We start from the raw sequence: 18,880 nt of genomic DNA on the forward strand, positions 1-18,880 counted from the left end.
CCGTCAAACGCAGCCGCGGTAAGTCTTGAAAGAGACAGGGACCCTGTTGTAGCAGGTCCCTTCTCAGAAGTAGAGGCACGGGTCGTCCGTGACCAACTCTTGAAGTTCCGGGTACCAAAGTCCTTCTTGGCTAATCCGGAGCCACTAGTATTGTTCTTACTCCTCCTCACCGTATAATCTTCAATACCTTGGTATGAGAGGCAGAGGAGGAAAACACATATACTGATTTGTACACCCAAGGTGTTACCAGTGCGTCCACTGCTATTGCCTGTGGATCTCTTGACCTGGCGCAATACTTGTCCTTGAGGCGAGACGCCATCATGTCTACCATTGGTCTTTCCCAACAGTTTATTAGCATGTGGAAGACTTCTGGATGAAGACCCCCCTCTCCCGGGTGAATATCGTGTCTGCTGAGGAGTCTGCTTCCCAGTTGTCCAACGCCCGGGAAGAACACTGCTGACAGTGCTATTACGTGATTCTCCGCCCAGCGAAGAATGTTGGCAGCTTCTGCCATTGCACTCCTGCTTCTTGTGCCGCCCTGTCTGTTTACAATGGGCGACCGCCGTGATGTTGTCCGACTGAATCAACACCGGTTTTCCTTGCAGGAGTGGTTCCGCCTGGCTTAGAGCATTTTAGATTGCTCTTAGTACCAGAATGTTTATGTGAAGAGACTTTTCCAGGTTCGTCCATACCCCCTGGAAGTTTCTTCCTTGTGTGACTGCTCCCCAACCTCTCAGGCTGGCGTCCGTGGTCACCAGGATCAAATCCTGTATGCCGAATCTGCGGCCCTCCAATAGATGAGCCTTTTGCAACCACCACAGAAGATATACCCTTGTCCTTGGCGACAGGGTTATTCGCAGGTGCATCTGAGGATGCGACCCTGACCATTTGTCCAACAGATCCCTTTGGAAAATTCTTGCATGGAATCTGCCGAATGGAATTGCTTCGTAAAAAGCCACCATTTTTCCCAGGACTCTTGTGCATTGATGTACAGACACCTTTCCTGGTTTTAGGAGGTTCCTGACAGGTCGGATAACTCCTTGGCTTTTTCCTCGGGAAGAAAAACCTTTTCTGAACCGTGTCCAGAATCATCCCTAGGAACAGCAGACGTATCGTCGGAAAACAGCTGCGATTCTTGGAATATTTAGAATCCAGTCGTGCCGTCGAAGAACTACTTTAGATAGTGCTCTTCCGACCTCCAACTGTTCTCTGGAACTTGCCCTTTTTTAGGTCGTGCAAGTAAGGGATAATTTTAGATGCCTTTTTTCTTTGAAGAAACATCTTTTCGGCCATTACCTTGGTAAAAAGGCCCGGGGTGCGTGGATAATTCAAACGGCATCGTCTGAAACTGATATTGACAGTTCTGTACCACGAACCAGAGGTACCCTTGATGAGAAGGACAAAATTTGGACATGGAGGTATCCTTGATGTCCCAGGGACACCATATAGTCCCCCTTTTTTCCGGTTCGCTATCACTGCTCTGAGTGACTTTATCTCGATTTGAACCTTTTTATGTAAGTGTTCAAAACATTTTAGATTTAGACTAAGTGTCACCAAGCCGTCTGGCTTCAGTACCACAATATAAGTGTGGGGGAAAAATAATACCCTTTTCCTTGTCGTAGGAGGGGTACTTTGATTATCACCTGCTGGATATACAGCTTGTGAATTGTTTCCAATGCTGCCTCCCTGTCGGAGGGAGCCGTTGGTAAAGCAGACTTCAGGAACCTGCGAGGAGAAGATGTCTCGAATCTCCAATCTTTACCCCTGGGATAATACTCGTACGATCTAGGGGTCAACTTGCGAGTGATCCCACTGCGCCCTGAGACTCTTGAGACTACCCCCCCACCTTGAGTCCGCTTGCACGGCCCCAGCGTCATGCTGAGGACTTGGCAGACGCGGTGGAGGGCTTCTTTTCCTGGGAAAGGGCTGCCTGCTGCAGTCTACTTCCCTTACCTCTATGTCTGGGCAGATATTTTGCCTGCATGCCCTCATGGGAAAGGAAAGATGAGGCTGAAAAGACGGTGTCTTTTTAGCTGAGATGTAACTTGGGGTAAAAAAGGTTGGATTTCCCAGCTGTTGCTGTGGTCCCCAGGTCCGATGGACCGACCCCCAAATAACTCCTTCCCTTTATACAGCAATACTTCCATCTGCCGTATGGGATCTGTATCACCTGACCACTGTCGTGTCCCTGACATCTTCTGGGAGATATGGACAACGCACTTATCTTGATGCCAGAGAGCAAATATCCCTCTGTGCATCTCACATACATATATATAGAATGCATCCTATTAAATGCTGTACATGAATAAAATATTTTCAGTCAGGGAATCCGACCAAGCCAACCCAGCACTGCATCTCCAGGCTGATGGCGATCGCTGGTCGCAGTATAACCACCGTATGTGTGTATATACTTTTTAGGATATTTTTCCAGCTTCCTATCAGCTGGCTCCTTGAGGGCGGCCGTATCTGGAGACGGTAACGCCACTTGATAAGCGTGTGAGCGCCTTATCACCCTAAGGGTGTTTCCCAACGTACCCTAATTTCTGGCGGGAAAGGGTATAACGCCAATATTTGCTATCGGGGTAACCCTACGCATCATCACACACTTCATTTTATTTTATCTGATTCAGGGAAAAACTACAGGTAGTTTTTTCACTCCCACATAATACCCTTTCTTGTGGTACTTGTAGTATCAGAAACACGTAACACCTCCTTCATTGCCCTTAACGTGTGGCCCTAATGAGAAATACGTTTGTTTATTCACCGTCGACACTGTATTCAGTGTCCGTGTCTGTGTCTGTGTCGACCGACTGAGGTAAATGGGCGTTTTTAAAACCCCTGACGGTGTTTCTGAGACGCCTGGACCGGTCCTAATAGATTGTCGGCCGTCTCATGTCGTCAACCGACCTTGCAGCGTGTTGACATTCTCACGTAATTCTCTAAATAAGCCATCCATTCCGGTGTCGACTCCCTAGAGAGTGACATCACCATTACAGGCAATTTCTCCGCCTCCTCACCAACATCGTCCTCATACATGTCGACACACACGTACCGACACACAGCACACACACCGGGAATGCTCTGACAGAGGACAGGACCCACTAGCCCTTTGGGGAGACAGAGGGAGAGTCTGCCAGCACACACCAAAAACGCTATAATTATATAGGGACAACCTTATATAAGTGTTTCTCCCTTATAGCATCTTTTATATATATACAATATCGCCAAATCAGTGCCCCCCCTCTCTGTTTTAACCTGTTTCTGTAGTGCAGTGCAGGGGAGAGCCTGGGAGCCTTCCTCTCCAGCTTTTCTGTGAGAGAAAATGGCGCTGTGTGCTGAGGAGATAGCCCCGCCCCTTTTACGGCGGGCCTCGTCTCCCGCTATTTTGAAGTTAGGCAGGGGTTAAATATCTCCATATAGCCTCTGTGGGCTATATGTGAGGTATTTTTTTGCCTCTAATAAGGTTTTTATTTGCCTCTCAGAGCGCCCCCCCCAGCGCTCTGCACCCTCAGTGACTGTTGTGTGAAGTGTGCTGAGAGGAAAATGGCGCACAGCTGCAGTGCTGTGCGCTACCTTTATGAAGACTCAGGAGTCTTCAGCCGCCGATTTTGGACCTCTTCTCTCTTCAGCGTCTGCAAGGGGGCCGGCGGCGCGGCTCCGGTGACCATCCAGGCTGTACCTGTGATCGTCCCTCTGGAGCTAGTGTCCAGTAGCCAAGCAGCAAATCCACTCTGCACGCAGGTGAGTTCACTACTTCTCCCTAAGTCCCTCGTTGCAGTGATCCTGTTGCCAGCAGGACTCACTGTAAAGTAAAAACCTAAGCTAAACTTTCTCTAAGCAGCTCTTTAGGAGAGCCACCTAGATTGCACCTTCTCGTTCGGGCACAAAATCTAACTGGAGTCTGGAGGAGGGTCATAGGGGGAGGAGCCAGTGCACACCACCTGATCTGGTAAAAGCTTTACTTTTTTGTGCCCTGTCTCCTGCGGAGCCGCTATTCCCCATGGTCCTTTCAGGAACCCCAGCATCCACTTAGGACGATAGAGAAATTCTCTGTAGTTCTGTGTCCAGTATCATCCCTAAAAATGACAACCTCGTTGCCGGAATCAACTGTGATTTTGGCAAGTTCAGGAGCCAACCGTGTTGTTGAAGAACTTTCAGAGACAGGACCACGTTTTTCACCAACTGTCCCTGGATCTCGCCTTTATCAGGAGATCGTCGCTAGTACGGGATAATTGTGACTCCCTTGCTTGCGAAGGAGAACCATAATTTCCGCCATTACCTTGGTGAAAATCCTCGGAGCCGTGGACAGACCAAACGGCAACGTCTGAAATTGGTAAAGACAATCCTGAATTGCAAACCTTAGGTAAGCCTGATGTGGAGGATAAATAGGGGATATGTAAGTAGGTATCTTTTATGTCCACCGACACCATAAAATCCCTTACTCCAGACTGGAGATCACTGCTCGGAGAGACTCCATTTTGAATTTGAATTTTTTTTTAGGAAGAAATTGAGGGATTTCAGGTTAGGATTGGCCTGACCAAGCCATCCGGCTTCGGAACCACAAAAAGACTTGAATAAAAGTCTTCTCCTTGTTGTGACCGGGGAACCCTGACGACAACCTGATTTTGACACAACTTTTGTATGGCGTTGCAAATTACCTCCCTGTCCGGAAGAGAAACTGGCAACGCAGATTTGAAAAATCGGTGAGGGGGGACGTCTTGAAACTCCAGTTTGTACCCTTGGGATATTATTTGTAAAACCCATGGGTCCAGGTCTGAACGAACCCAGAAATGACTGAAGAGTTTGGGACGTGCCTCCACCGGTGCGGACTCCACATAGGAGCCCCAACGTCATGCGTTGGAATTGGCAGAAACCTGGGAGGACTTCTGCTCCTGGGAGCCTGACAAGGCTGGTGACCGTTTACTTCTTGTTGCCATATAGGTAATTGTCCGCACTCAATATAATATTAGGGCAATGGATGTTGTCTGAAACAAAATATAATTCATTATAAATAGGCGATGTAACCATAGTGAACAGTATACTGGATATATATATATAGTAAGGAATACATATGAAATACGTTGAATGTATGAGGTAATGTTTAGCTAATTTAAGAAATTAGGTTTGTATATGTGTTTATATATTTAACGGTATATTTGTGTTTTACTGCAAGATGGTAAAACATAGTGTAGGGAACAGGTTTATTCTGCTCTAGCCATAAATAAGGCTAGAGAGGTCACAGTATAACAAAGAATGCATTTACAATCAAATGGGACACTGGAATCCACAGGTGTACATTTAGATCAGAATCAAGATTTGCAATACCTCTGGCAATTATAAAACTAGCTGGTCAATTGTCCAGTAGAGGTTAAAGCTAGGGACCATAATTAACTATTACGAAAAGAGATCACATCCATTGATAAAACATGCTTCAGGCATACAAATATTGTTACACTTCAAATAACCAAAGGAAGGTCTTTGATGTACAGTATAAGGAAAGGACACGTTTTATGGCACCATACCTGCTTGAGCAGAATATCCAACTTAGAGCAGAGCATGTTTTGCGACACCTTGGAATGTAAATGGCACACCTATAATTATATTTTGCACTGAGAACTATGAGAATATGATAGTTTGAATTGTAAAATATAGGATAAAAGGAGCAGACTTTTTAGTTAGAAGGAAGGAGAGAAGGAAGGAAGTCAGTCAGGAGGAGGAGAAGTCATGGAGAAGATGCAGGAGGAAAGGATCTGTAACTTGCAAGTATACACTTTATGTTAGCAATTGAAACTGTTTGTGAAACTTATGTCATGTTGTTTTATGTTATATAACTAAGGAAGCATAGCATAGCTTAGCTTAATATAGTATATATATATATATCACTACTGTGTATATCTTATTCTGTACGATTTGATCGCCTGTAAATAAATAATCATATAAAAAGAGCGGTAATATTCAAGCTTGAACTCTCTTTAGGAATCTTAACTTCATAAGTCATATATATAAGACTGCATATATTTATCAGCCACTTAGTAAGCCTGACATAATATATTTGCAGATATATATGATAAACGCATATTAATTAAAATATATCCATATATTAAATACCATATATGATATATTAAATATTAATATTCATAAATATGATTCCAAAAATCAATACTCTTCCCCTAGTAGCAAGGAAGGAAGAACCTCGGCCCTTCTGTATTTATTGGGCCGAAAGGACTGCATCTGATAGTGGTGCGTTTTCTTTTGTTGTGGGGGAACATAAGGCAAAACGGATGACTTACCCGCGGTAGCTGTAGATACCAAATCATCAAGGCCGTCACCAAATAAGGCCTTACCTTTATATGGTAGAGACTCCATACTTTTCTTGGAATCATCATCAGCATTCCATTGGTGAATCCACAACGCTCGTCTAGCTGAGACAGCCATGGCATTGGCCTTTGATCCCAAAAGGCCAATATCCCTCGCAGTTTTCCTTTAGGTAAACTGCCGCATCCTTGATATAACCCAGCGTCAAGAGGATGCTATCCCTGTCTAGGGTATCTATGTCAGATGACAAGTTATCTGCCCACTTTAGAATATAGCACTACTCACCCACGCCGAGGCAATGACCGGTCTGAGTAGTGTCCCTGTGGTCATATAAATGGATTTTAACGTAGCTTCCTGCTTACGGTCTGCCGGGTCTTTAAGGGCTGCTGTGTCCGGTGACGGAAGAGCCACCTTTTTAGACAACCGCGATAGGGCCTTGTCCACAATGGGGGGTGACTCCCATTTTTCCCTATCCCCCGTGGGAAACGGATAAGCTACCGGAATCCTTTGGAAAACTGAAATCTTCTGTCAGGACTTTCCCCAGACTTTATCAAATAAAGCATTCAGTTCACGAGAGGGAGGAAACGTTATTTCAGGTTTCTTTTCTTTATACATACAGACCCTTTTATCCGGAACAGCAGGGTCCTCAGTAATATGCAATACCTCTTTAATAGCCACAATCATGCACTGAATGCGCTTTGCCAATTTTGGATCTAATCTGGAATCACTATAGTCGACACTGGAATCAGAGTCCGTGTCGGTATCAGTGTCTGCCAACTGGGTAAACGTACGTTTCTGTGACCCCGAGGGGACCTGAACTTGTAATAACATATCTTCCACAGATTTCTTCCAAGCCTGGGTCTGAGACTCAAACTTGTCCAATCTTTTACTACTACGAGCCACATTAGAATTCAATACATTTACCCAATCAGGAGTCGACGGTGCCGACACGGTCACCCCCACCGCCTTTTGCATCTCTAACACAGTCTCCTCCTGTGAAGAGCACTCAGCCTCAGACATGCCGACACACGTGTAATATCCACTCACAGACACACTGGGCTTATAGGAGACAGACCCACAGAGAAGCCTGTCAGAGAGACACTGAAGGAATTTGCCAGCTCACACCCCAGCGCCAAATAAATGGGTCAGCAGCATTCATTAAAATGCCCCAGACCTGTAGCGCTTTATATAATATACAATATTGCACCAAATAACCTAGCCCCCCCCCCCATTTTGCAACCTGATACTTGTTCAGCAGTGTGAGAAAGGACCAGCGGAGAGGAAATGGCGCAGAGAGCTGTGGGGATGAAGCTCCGCCCCCGTAATGGCGCGCTTCCTTTCCGCTCTTTTAATAATATAAAATACACTGGCGGGGGTTAGGACAGCGTCTAGCACTAATGTCCCCTTGCCAAACTTTTGTTGAGGTATCCTAAGCTGCCCAGGGCGCCGCCGCCCGCCCCCCCCCGCGCGCCCTGCACCCAGATAGTGCTGTGTGTATGAGCGGGAGCCTGGCGCGCAACGTCCGTCCGCTGCGCGGTGCCTCAGGTAAATGCCGTCACTTCTTTCTTCTTCTACTCACCTGTCTTCTGAATTCTGGCTCTGTAAGGGGGGGGGGGGGGGGGGGGGGGGTGACGGCAGGCTGCGGGAGCGAGCATCTGAGCGTACCCGGCGATCAAACCCTCAGGAGCTAATGGCGTCCTGTAGCCAGAAGCAGGGCCCTTGAACTCACTAGAAGTGGGTCATACTTCTCTCCCCTTAATCCCACGAAGCAGGGAGGTTGTTGCCAGCAGCCTCCCTGAAAATAAAAAACCTAAAATAAAAGTATTTTCAGAGAAACTCAGTAGAGCTCCCTGTAGTGCGTCCAGTCTCACTGGGCACATTTCTAAAACTAGAGTCTAGAGGAGGGGCATAGAGGGAGGAGCCAGTGCACACCCCTTTTTTCAAAGTCTTAAAGTGCCCATGTCTCCTGCGGATCCAGTCTATACCCCATGGTTCTTTTGGTGTCCCCAGCATCCTCTAGGACTTAGGAGAAAAAAATGGAAAACCACTTAGGTTGAGCTGCCAATATAGAGAGATCTGCCAAGTGGAAATAATGGTCAATAGAACACCACCTTCCGAGTAAGCTATCGCTGGCCAACTGGAGGAGCCACTGAAACGCCTCCAAAGCCAAACTAAGGTTCCAAGACAGGACCAGTAGAACAAAAGGAGGTTGTAGAGGTTACACACGCGGTACACTCTGCGAAATAGCTAAACTTCTGGAAATAAGGCCAGACGTGTTTGAAACAAGACAGACGAAAGCTGACAGATAACCGGGGTCAACCTTTCCCGCAGCAAGGAAAGGAGAGACAATGGAAGTGTGCCGAGATACCCATACCGAACAATAATCTGAAACCATGAAGTCACAAGGGATGCACATTAACAGCCCTGCAAAACTGCAAGCGTGATCCCAACTGAACGGTGTAGCAACTGAAGCTAGGGAAAAGTACACAGGAGCACAGGCATCAAGTCTAAACAAGAGGTGCTAAAGGTGTGAAACTTACACACTGGGAGCCCATAAATATGATGCTAACTGATGTAGTCTGGGCAGCCATCATTAGATGATGTGAGCATACTCAGGGGAAAGGGGTATGGTATTGAAGGTCGACCACACTTACTGTAGGTCGACCACTATTGGTCGACAGTCACTAGGTCGACAGGGTCTCTAGGTGGACAGGTCAAAAGGTCGACATGAGTTTTTCAATCTTTTTTGGTGTCGTTTTCGCCATACAGTGACCGGGAACCCCAATTACTGCACCGTGTCCCCTCACATGGCGAGCGAATCGTAGTCCACATGGATGGCAAAGTATGAAAGTGTTCTCAAAAAGAAAAAAAATACGATTTTACTCACCGGTAAATTTATTTCTCGTAGTCCGTAGTGGATGCTGGGAACTCTGTAAGGACCATGGGGAATAGCGGCTCCGCAGGAGACTGGGCACAACTAAAGAAAGCTTTAGGTCACCTGGTGTGCACTGGCTCCTCCCACTATGACCCTCCTCCAAGCCTCAGTTAGGACACTGTGCCCGGACGAGCCGACATAATAAGGAAGGATTTTGAATCCCGGGTAAGACTCATACCAGCCACACCAATCACACCGTATAACTCGTGATACTATACCCAGTTAACAGTATGAATATAACTGAGCCTCTCAACAGATGGCTCAACAATAACCCTTTAGTTAGGCAATAACTATATACAAGTATTGCAGACAATCCGCACTTGGGATGGGCGCCCAGCATCCACTACGGACTACGAGAAATAGATTTACCGGCGAGTAAAATCTTATTTTCTCTGACGTCCTAGTGGATGCTGGGAACTCCGTAAGGACCACGGGGATTATACCAAAGCTCCCAAACGGGCGGGAGAGTGCGGATGACTCTGCAGCACCGAATGAGAGAACTCCAGGTCCTCCTCAGCCAGGGTATCAATTTTGTAGAATTTAGCAAACGTGTTTGCCCCTGACCAAGTTGCAGCTCGGCAAAGTTGGAAAGCCGAGACCCCTCGGGCAGCTGCCCAAGATGAGCCCACCTTCCTTGTGGAATGGGCTTTTACAGATTTTGGCTGCGGTAGTCCAGCCGCAGAATGCGCCAGCTGAATTGTGCTACAAATCCAGCGAGCAATAGTCTGCTTAGAAGCAGGAGCACCCAGTTTGCTGGGTGCATACAGGATAAACAGCGAGTCAGTTCTCCTGACTCTGGCCGTCCTGGAAACATAATTTTTCAAGGCCCTGACTACGTCCAGTAACTTGGAATCCTCCAAGTCCCTAGTAGCCGCAGGCACTACAATAGGTTGGTTCAAGTGAAAAGCTGATATCACCTTAGGGAGAAACTGGGGACGAGTCCTCAATTCTGCCCTATCCATATGGAAAATCAGATAAGGGCTTTTACATGACAAAGCCGCCAATTCTGACACACGCCTGGCCGAAGCCAAGGCCAATAACATGACCACTTTCCGCGTGAGATATTTTAGATCCACGGTTTTTAGTGGCTCACACCAATGTGATTTTAAGAAACTCAACACCACGTTGAGAACCCAAGGTGCCACTGGAGGCACAACCGGGGGCTGAATATGCAGCACTCCTTTTACAATGTCTAAACTTCAGGTACTGAAGCTAGTTCTTTCTGGAAGAAAATCGACAGAGCCGAGATCTGTACCTTAATGGAGCCTAATTTAAGGCCCATAGACACTTCTGCTTGTAGGAAATGCAGAAATCGACCTAGTTGAAATTCCTCTGTTGGGGCCTTTTTTGGCCTCACACCAAGCAACATATTTTCGCCATATGCGGTGATAATGTTTTGCAGTTACATCTTTCCTGGCTTGAATCAGCGTAGGAATGACTTCCTCCGGAATGCCCTTTTCCTTTAGGATCCGGCGTTCAACCGCCATGCCGTCAAAACGTAGCCGCGGTAAGTCTTGGAACAGACAGGGCCCCTGCTGCCGCAGGTCCTGTCTGAGCGGCAGAGGCCATGGGTCCTCTGATATAATTTCTTGAAGTTCTGGGTACCAAGCTCTTCTTGGCCAATCCGGAACCACGAGTATCGTTCTTACTCCTCGCCTTCCTACTATTCTCAGTACCTTTTGTATGAGAGGCAGAGGGGGGAACACATAAACCAACTGGTACACCCACGGTGTTACCAGAGCGTCCACAGCTATCGCCTGAGGGTCCTTTGACCTGGCGCAAAATCTTTTATAGCTTTTTGTTGAGGCGGGACAACATCATGTCCACCTGTGGCCTTTCCCAATGGTGTACAATCCTTTGGAAGACTTCTGGATGAAATCCCCACTCTCCCGGGTGGAGGTCGTGTCTGCTGAGAAGATCTGCTTCCCAGTCGTCCACTCCGGGAATGAACACTGCTGACAGTGTTAACACATGATTTTCCGCCCATCGGAGAATCCTTGTGGCTTCTGCCATCGCCATCCTGCTTCTTGTGCCGCCCCGTTGGTTTACATGGGCGACTGCCGTGATGTTGTCTGATTGGATCAGTACCGGCTGGTTTTGAAGCAGAGGCCTTGCCTGACTCAGGGCATTGTAAATGGCCCTCAGTTCCAGAATATTTATGTGTAGGGAAGTCATGCATCTGAAGCTGTGATCCGGACCACTTGTCCAACAGGTCCCACTGAAAAGTTCTTGCATGGAACCTGCCGAATGGGATTGCTTCGTAGGAAGCTACCATTTTTTCCCAGGACTCGCGTGCAATGATGCACCGATACCTGTTTTGGCTTCAGGAGGTCTCTGACTAGAGATGACAGCTCCTTGGCTTTCTCCTCCGAGAGAAACACTTATTTCTGTTCTGTGTCCAGAACCATCCCCAGGAACAGTAGACGTGTCGTAGGAACCAGCTGTGACTTTGGACTGTTTAGAGTCCAACCGTGCTGTTGTAACACTTTCCAAAATAGTGCTACCCCGACTAGCAACTGCTCCTTGGACCTTGCCCTTATAAGGAGATTGTCCAAGTACGGGATAATTAAAACTCCCTTTTTTCGAAGGAGTATCATCATTTCGGCCATTACCTTGGTAAACACCCTCGGTGCCATGTACAGTCCAAACGGCAGTGTCTGGACTTGGTAATGGTAATCCTGTACCACAAATCTGAGGTACTCCTGGCGAGGATGGTAAATGGGGACATGCAGGTAAGCATCCTTGATGTCCCGGGATCCCATGTAATCCCCCTCGTCCAGGCTTGCAATAACCGCCCTGAGCGATTCCATCTTGAACTTGAATTTTTTTATGTATGTGTTCAAGGATTTTAAATATAAAATGGGTCACACCGAACCATGCGGTTTCGGTACCCCAAACCGTGTGGAATAGTAACCCCGTCCTTGTTGAAGTAGGGGCACCTTGAGTATTACCTGCTGGGAATACAGCTTATTAATTGCCTCTAGCGCAGCCTCCCTGCCTGAGGGAGTTGTCGGCAAGGCATATTTGAGGAAACGGCGGGGGGGAGACATCTCGAATTCCAGCTTGTACCCCTGAAATACTACTTGAATGAAACAGGGATCCACCTGTGAGCGAGCCCACTGATCGCTGAAATTTTTGAGACGGCCCCCCACCGTACCTTGCTACACCTGTGGAGCCCCCACGTCATGTTGTGGACTCAGAGGAAGCGAGAGAAGAATTTTGATTCTGGGAACAGGCTGACTGGTGCAGCTTTTTCCCTCTTCCCATGTCTCTGTACAGAAAGGAAGCGCCTTTGACTCGCTTGCTTTTCTGAAGCCGAAAGGACTGTACCTGATAATACAGTGCTTTCTTAGTCTGTGAGGAAACCTGAGGTAATGTATACGAGGTCCCAGAGACCATCCCCAAATAATTCCTCACCCTTATAAGGCAGAGTCTCTATGCGCCTTTTAAAGTCAGCATCACCTGTCCAGTGACAGGTCTCTAATACCCTCCTGACAGAATGGACATTACATTCATTTTGGATGCCAGCCGGCAAAATATCCCTCTGTGCATCCCTCATATATAAGACGACGTCTTTAATATGTTCTCATGTTTGACAGGGTCACCGACCACGCTGCAGCAGCACAATCTGCAGGTCTCAGTCTAGTACCTGAGTGTGTAAATACAGACTTCAGGATAGCCTCCTGCTTTTTATCAGCAGGTACCTTCAAAGTGGCCGTATCCTAAGACGGCAGTGCCACCTTTTTTGACAACCGTGTGAGCGCCTTATCCACCCTAGGGGATATCTCCCAGCGTAACTTATCCTCTGGCGGGAAAGGGTACGCCATCAGTAACTTTTTAGAAATTACCAGTTTATTATCGGGGGGAACCCACGCTTTTCACACACTTCATTCATTCATCTGATGGGGGAACAAAACACTGCCTGCTTTTTCTCCCCAAACATAAAACCCTTTTTTAGTGGTACTTGGGTTAATGTCAGAAATGTGTAACACATTTTTTATTGCCGGGATCAAGTCACGGATGTTCCTAGTGGATTGTGTATATGTCTCAACCTTGTCGACACTGGAGTCAGACTCCGTGTCGACATCTGTGTCTGCCATCTGAGTGAGCGGGCGTTTTTGAGCCCCTGATGGCCTTTGAGACGCCTGGGCAGGCGCGGACTGAGAAGCCGGCTGTCCCACAGCTGTTACGTCATCCACCCTTTTATGTAAGGAGTTGACACTGTCGGTTAATACCTTTCACCTAACCGTCCACTCTGGTGTCGGTCCCACAGGGGGCGACATCACATTTATCGGCATCTGCTCCGTCACCATATAAGCCTCCTCATTAAACATGTCGACACAGCTGTACCGACACACCGCACACACACAGGGAATGCTCTGACTGAGGACAGGACCCCACAAAGCCCTTTGGGGAGACAGAGAGAGAGTATGCCAGCACACACCAGAGCGCTATATAATGTGGGGATTAACACTATAACTGAGTGAAATTTCCCCAATAGCTGCTTGTATATATAATATTGCGCCTAAATTTAGTGCCCCCCCTCTCTTTTTAACCCTTTGAGCCTGAAAACTACAGGGGAGAGCCTGGGGAGCTTTCTTCCAGCTGCACTGTGAAGAGAAAATGGCGCCAGTGTGTCTGAGGGAGATAGCTCCGCCCCTTTTCCGCGGCCTATTCTCCCGCTTTTTTCTGGATTCTGGCAGGGGTATTCACCACATATATAGCCTCTGGGGCTATATATTGTGGTATTTTTGCCAGCCAAGGTGTTTTTATTGCTGCTCAGGGCGCCCCCCCCAAGCGCCCTGCACCCTCAGTGACCGGAGTGTGAAGTGTGTATGAGGAGCAATGGCGCACAGCTGCAGTGCTGTGCGCTACCTTGGTGAAGACTGATGTCTTCTGCCGCCGATTTTCCGGACCTCTTCTTGCTTCTGGCTCTGTAAGGGGGACGGCGGCGCGGCTCCGGGACCGAACGCCAAGGCTGGGCCTGCGGTCGATCCCTCTGGAGCTAATGGTGTCCAGTAGCCTAAGAAGCCCAAGCTGGCTGCAAGCAGGCAGGTTCGCTTCTTCTCCCCTTAGTCCCTCGCTGCAGTGAGCCTGTTGCCAGCAGGTCTCACTGAAAATAAAAAACCTAATTCTATACTTTCTTTCTAGAAGCTCAGGAGAGCCCCTAGTGTGCATCCAACCTCGGCCGGGCACAAAATCTAACTGAGGCTTGGAGGAGGGTCATAGTGGGAGGAGCCAGTGCACACCAGGTGACCTAAAGCTTTCTTTAGTTGTGCCCAGTCTCCTGCGGAGCCGCTATTCCCCATGGTCCTTACGGAGTTCCCAGCATCCACTAGGACGTCAGAGAAAAGAAAAATGTGAAACTCATGTTAACCTTTTGCCCTCTAGACCTAGAGACCCTGTCGACCAATACTGGTCGACCTAGACACTGTCGACCTAAGTCTTGGCGTTCTAGAGACCGGGTAAAGTACTAGTTGCAACAACATTTCTGGTTGCTGAGAGCAGCACAACAGATGTGAGCCAGCAGGACTACAGAATGCACATGGAATGAAACAAAACCTATCTGCACTCACTAGGTGGAATTCAAATGTTTGAAAAGTCGGTTGGGTGTCTGTTTTTTCCTGTCTATTAGATAGGAAAAAACAGACTACCGACTAACTTTTCAAACATTTGAATCTCCCCCAATTAAGTCTAAAACCGCAGACATTGCAGATTATAACTGTAGCCCCACAGGCACAGGTAGGAGGTGTTCAATTGTATAATCTTCCTCTATAGCCAGGCAGAGTGGCCAAGATGGAGGCCACCACACAAAAAGGGGTCAAATTTAAATGGTAAAAAAATGGCACCAACATAAAATCATACAAAAGGCTCTAAATTGAAATCTAAGAAAACTGTGAGCCAACAGAAGGTTGCGCTCTTTGGAATTGCCCCAGTGAGAACCGGAGCAGGCTCTGGTCAGCTGGAAGAGTTGCTTTGTAAACCTCCCAAACATCCAGCACTACCTCCATAGGCTGTGGCAACCATAATATGAACAGGAGTAGTCTTTAGTCTGGTGAATGAGCTGCTTTGCTATCCCACAGCTCCTGGTTGCAGCGCTGCAGCTACTGAAGGGGGGAGCATCCTGTTGACGTTCGGGTCTCAGAGCACCTGCAGGTGCCTGGTGACCCTCTGCTGGGGCCACGAGAGGGCTGAGGCTGGGATAACAGATGTCGTGCTCTCACAATACCCATTCCTCTACAAAGTCTAATCCCAGAAGGGGATTCAGGCAACCTAACAAGTAAAATAAAAAATAAAAAGTAAAACATTCTCCTAGCTCCAAATCTTTGTGCCTCTATTGCAAGCACTAAATAAAAATGGAGGGCTTATAGGCCCTACACGCTGGCCGACATCAGTCAAAGATATGAACGATCTCGTTCATAAATGAACGAGATACCGTTCATATCTTTGAGTGTGGAGGCTCCAGCGATGAACGATGCGCGGCCCCACGCTCGTTCATCGCTGGTCCCCCGTCGGCTGTGCATGCAGGCCAATATGGACGATCTCGTCCATATTTGCCTGCACTTCGATGAAGCCGGGTGATGGGTGGAGTGAAGAAACTTCACTCCCCCCGTCACTGCCACTTCGCCACCAGGTCACCCGTCGGCCGTATCCGCCGTCGGGCAGCTCGGCGGCGGATCGGCCAATGTGTAGGGCCCTTTAGGGTTGTTTCAGCTCCAACGATTTTAATTATTTAATGCCTACTCTGCAGCCTCTCCTCTAAACGTGCAGTCTGCAGTGTCCCCCAGATAGGACAAAAAAGGAATTAAACACGAAAAGAACTCCAAAAAAAGTCAGCTCAGTAATATATCCTAGGACAACACTATATTCTGCTCAGTATTCTGACAGTTGCTCCAAAACATGAGAAAGTACTGCATTTAAAAACTAAAAAGGGTATATGTCTAGTTAATTACCTCATAGCAGTCTATAAATGAATGTTTCACATTTTTGGTCCTATTTTAAGAATGGTAGAATAAAGCATTTGCAAATTAACCAGTTTCAATCTGAAAGAAGTTAGCGCAACTGCACTTATGACTGAGTACCCTAAAATATGACCCGCCGGTCTTCTTGTGAATGCCAGAACTGCTGCGTTCTCGAACATTACAAGTGTCAGCATCGTAACACCCTATGCATATAATTAGCAGCACCTTTCCATTCATTATACAAATACAAGGAGTGTGAGAGGGCAGTTTTGTGCTGTGTAACCCATGCAGCTACATAATGTCAACAACATATGATTTTTTTTTAAATTTTTATATATACAGTAGAAAACATAACAATTGAATTAATGTATAGAACTTCTGTGTCTCGGATATCAATTACAACTAAAAATGTTAACACAACCTGTAGTTATACCTTTCCCTATATGTAAAGACTGACTAACACATAAATAGAATTGCTGCAGTATATTACCTGCATAATGCTGTGGAGCTGTGGCTGCAGACTGCTCAAATATTCCTTCTTGACTTCTATCTCCTTCAGAATCTTCTCCTTACTGGCCAAGCTCTCCTTGTACTTCTCTGCTAACCTAACCAAGGAAAAGAAAAATGTGATTACTGCATAAAATACTAAGAACATGTTATAGGCCAGTCCTGCAATTGTGTAAGAGGCAAAAATAAAAATCTACCTGTCTCACAAGCCTTATTAATTAAAATGTATAGCACATCATATCGTGTATCACACAAGCCCAGCCAGAGCCCAGACTTGAATCCGATTGAACATCCCTGGAGAGATCTGAAAATGGTTGTGCACCAACGCTTCCCATCCAACCTGATGGAGCTTGAGAGGTACTGCAAAGAGGAATGAGCATAACTGCCCAAACATAGATGTGCCAAGCTTGTGCATCAACAAAGTATTGAGCAAAGGCTGTGAATACTTCTGTACATGCAATTTCTTAGTTTTTTTATTTTTAATAAAAAAAATTTAAGAATCTCAAAAGACTTTTTTCACGTTGTCATTATGGGGTATTGTGTGTAGAATTTTGAGGGAAAATAATTTATTCCGTTTTGGAAAATGGCTGTAACATAACAAAATGTGGAAAAAGTGAAGCACTGCGTATTCTTTCCGGATGCACTGTATATGCTGTATATCTGTAATGGGATGCTGCACTATGGAGGTCATTCAGATCTGATCGCTGGGCTGCGTTTTTTGCTGTCCTACATTCAGGGGGAGTGTATCTTCGCTGTGCAAGTGTGCGATCCTATATGTACGCCGAGCTGCTAAAACTCTTTTTGTGCAGTGTGCGCGCAGCCCAGGAATTACTCCTCCAGTGCGATAGATGCAGGCTGATCGGGGCTGGATCTGACGTCAGACACCCTCCCTGGAAACACTTGGGCATGCCTACGTTTTTCCGGACACTCCTTGTAAACGCTCAGTTGCCACCCACAAATGGCCTCTTCCTGTTAATCACCTTGCGAACGCCCGTGCGATCGGATTTATTGCACCATCCCGTCGCTGACCGGCGATCCTCGTTGCTGTTGTCCGACGCACATTGCAGTGCATACGCATGCGCTGTTATGACCTGATCGCCCGCTGTGCGAAAACGCAGAGCAGCGATCAGATCAGATCTGAATAACCCCCTACATACACTAGTACTGGCAAAGCTCACCAGTCCCCGCACAGGTCCCCCCCCCCCCCCCCCAAAAAAAAAAAAAATCGAAACATTGTTCAGGAACATTGCGACCTTCATTTTGAAAGCAGAGACAGCCTCCAGGTACACAGGGGGAAGAATGGGGGGGTTAATTTACACTTCCCCAGCGGCTGCCATTGTCTGCAGAGGCTGGAGGGAAGGGGGGTCCTGCCGTGCTGACCGATCAGCAGTGATCGGTAACACAATCAGTAGGGAGGAGTGCAGGGAGGCAGAGGGACCTTCCAGTCCCTCTGACAGAGCAGCGGAGGGAAGTTTCCTTTCCCTGCCGCTGCAAACACAGTTTATCTGACTGGTCGCAACCTGTGCGACCAGGTCAGATAAAGCACCCATGCCAGGCAAGTGGTTAAAGACCTAAATGGGCTCATGTTAGAGGTTCCAACATAAATAAGCTCACCAGCAATCAACTAAATGTTAGATAAATGTTAAAATGAGAGGTCCATTGCAATGTTCCCACATTTTAGAAAAAGATAGGGATGAGCTGTAGAGAACACTTGATATGAAACACTGGAGAGCAGTATGGAATGAAGGAGTCAGTGCCTTCTTCTATTCTAGTGCCAGCTAGCAGGCTGTGGTCACTGGGATGCGACGTATCAATTTACTTTGGCTGTAGAAAAAATTAAAAAACTAGCAGAGAAAATGTACAATTTCTAACCTTTTCCTCTGTTCAAGCTCCCAGTCCAGACGTGCTAGTGTTTGCTGGTGGGGGTCACTGGAAGTAATGTCTGCCTTGCTGATCTCTGGAGGAGCTTCTCTGTAAAATTCTTCCACACTCACCAGATTAATTTCCTCATGTTTTGACCTGTATATAAAATAAGCGTAACATTACAAATCTTGGTGAATACCTCCACAAACGAACATGGCTAAACTGAAGAAAGTGAAATGATGTGATGATTTTCAGAAAGTGGATTTATAATTCATGGTATATGTTGTATCGCTGAATT

At 47.0% G+C, this 18,880-nt stretch overlaps 1 protein-coding gene across 6 annotated transcripts in view; it reads right to left on the reverse strand.

The window, feature by feature from the left end:
- The window catches only part of THOC5 (THO complex subunit 5), a 170,364-nt gene that overhangs the window by 128,956 nt on the left and 22,528 nt on the right, over window positions 1–18,880 (reverse strand). For all 6 annotated transcript variants that reach the window (XM_063913351.1, XM_063913352.1, XM_063913346.1 and 3 more), the window contains 2 exons: window positions 18,592–18,738; window positions 16,703–16,817 (listed from right to left, as the gene is read on the reverse strand). In XM_063913351.1, coding sequence (XP_063769421.1) covers window positions 16,703–16,817; window positions 18,592–18,738 — 262 coding nt within the window. The remainder of the gene's footprint in view (window positions 1–16,702; window positions 16,818–18,591; window positions 18,739–18,880) is intronic.

Source organism: Pseudophryne corroboree, chromosome 1 (genome assembly GCF_028390025.1).
Source record: "Pseudophryne corroboree isolate aPseCor3 chromosome 1, aPseCor3.hap2, whole genome shotgun sequence".
Taxonomy (NCBI): Eukaryota; Metazoa; Chordata; class Amphibia; order Anura; family Myobatrachidae; genus Pseudophryne; species Pseudophryne corroboree.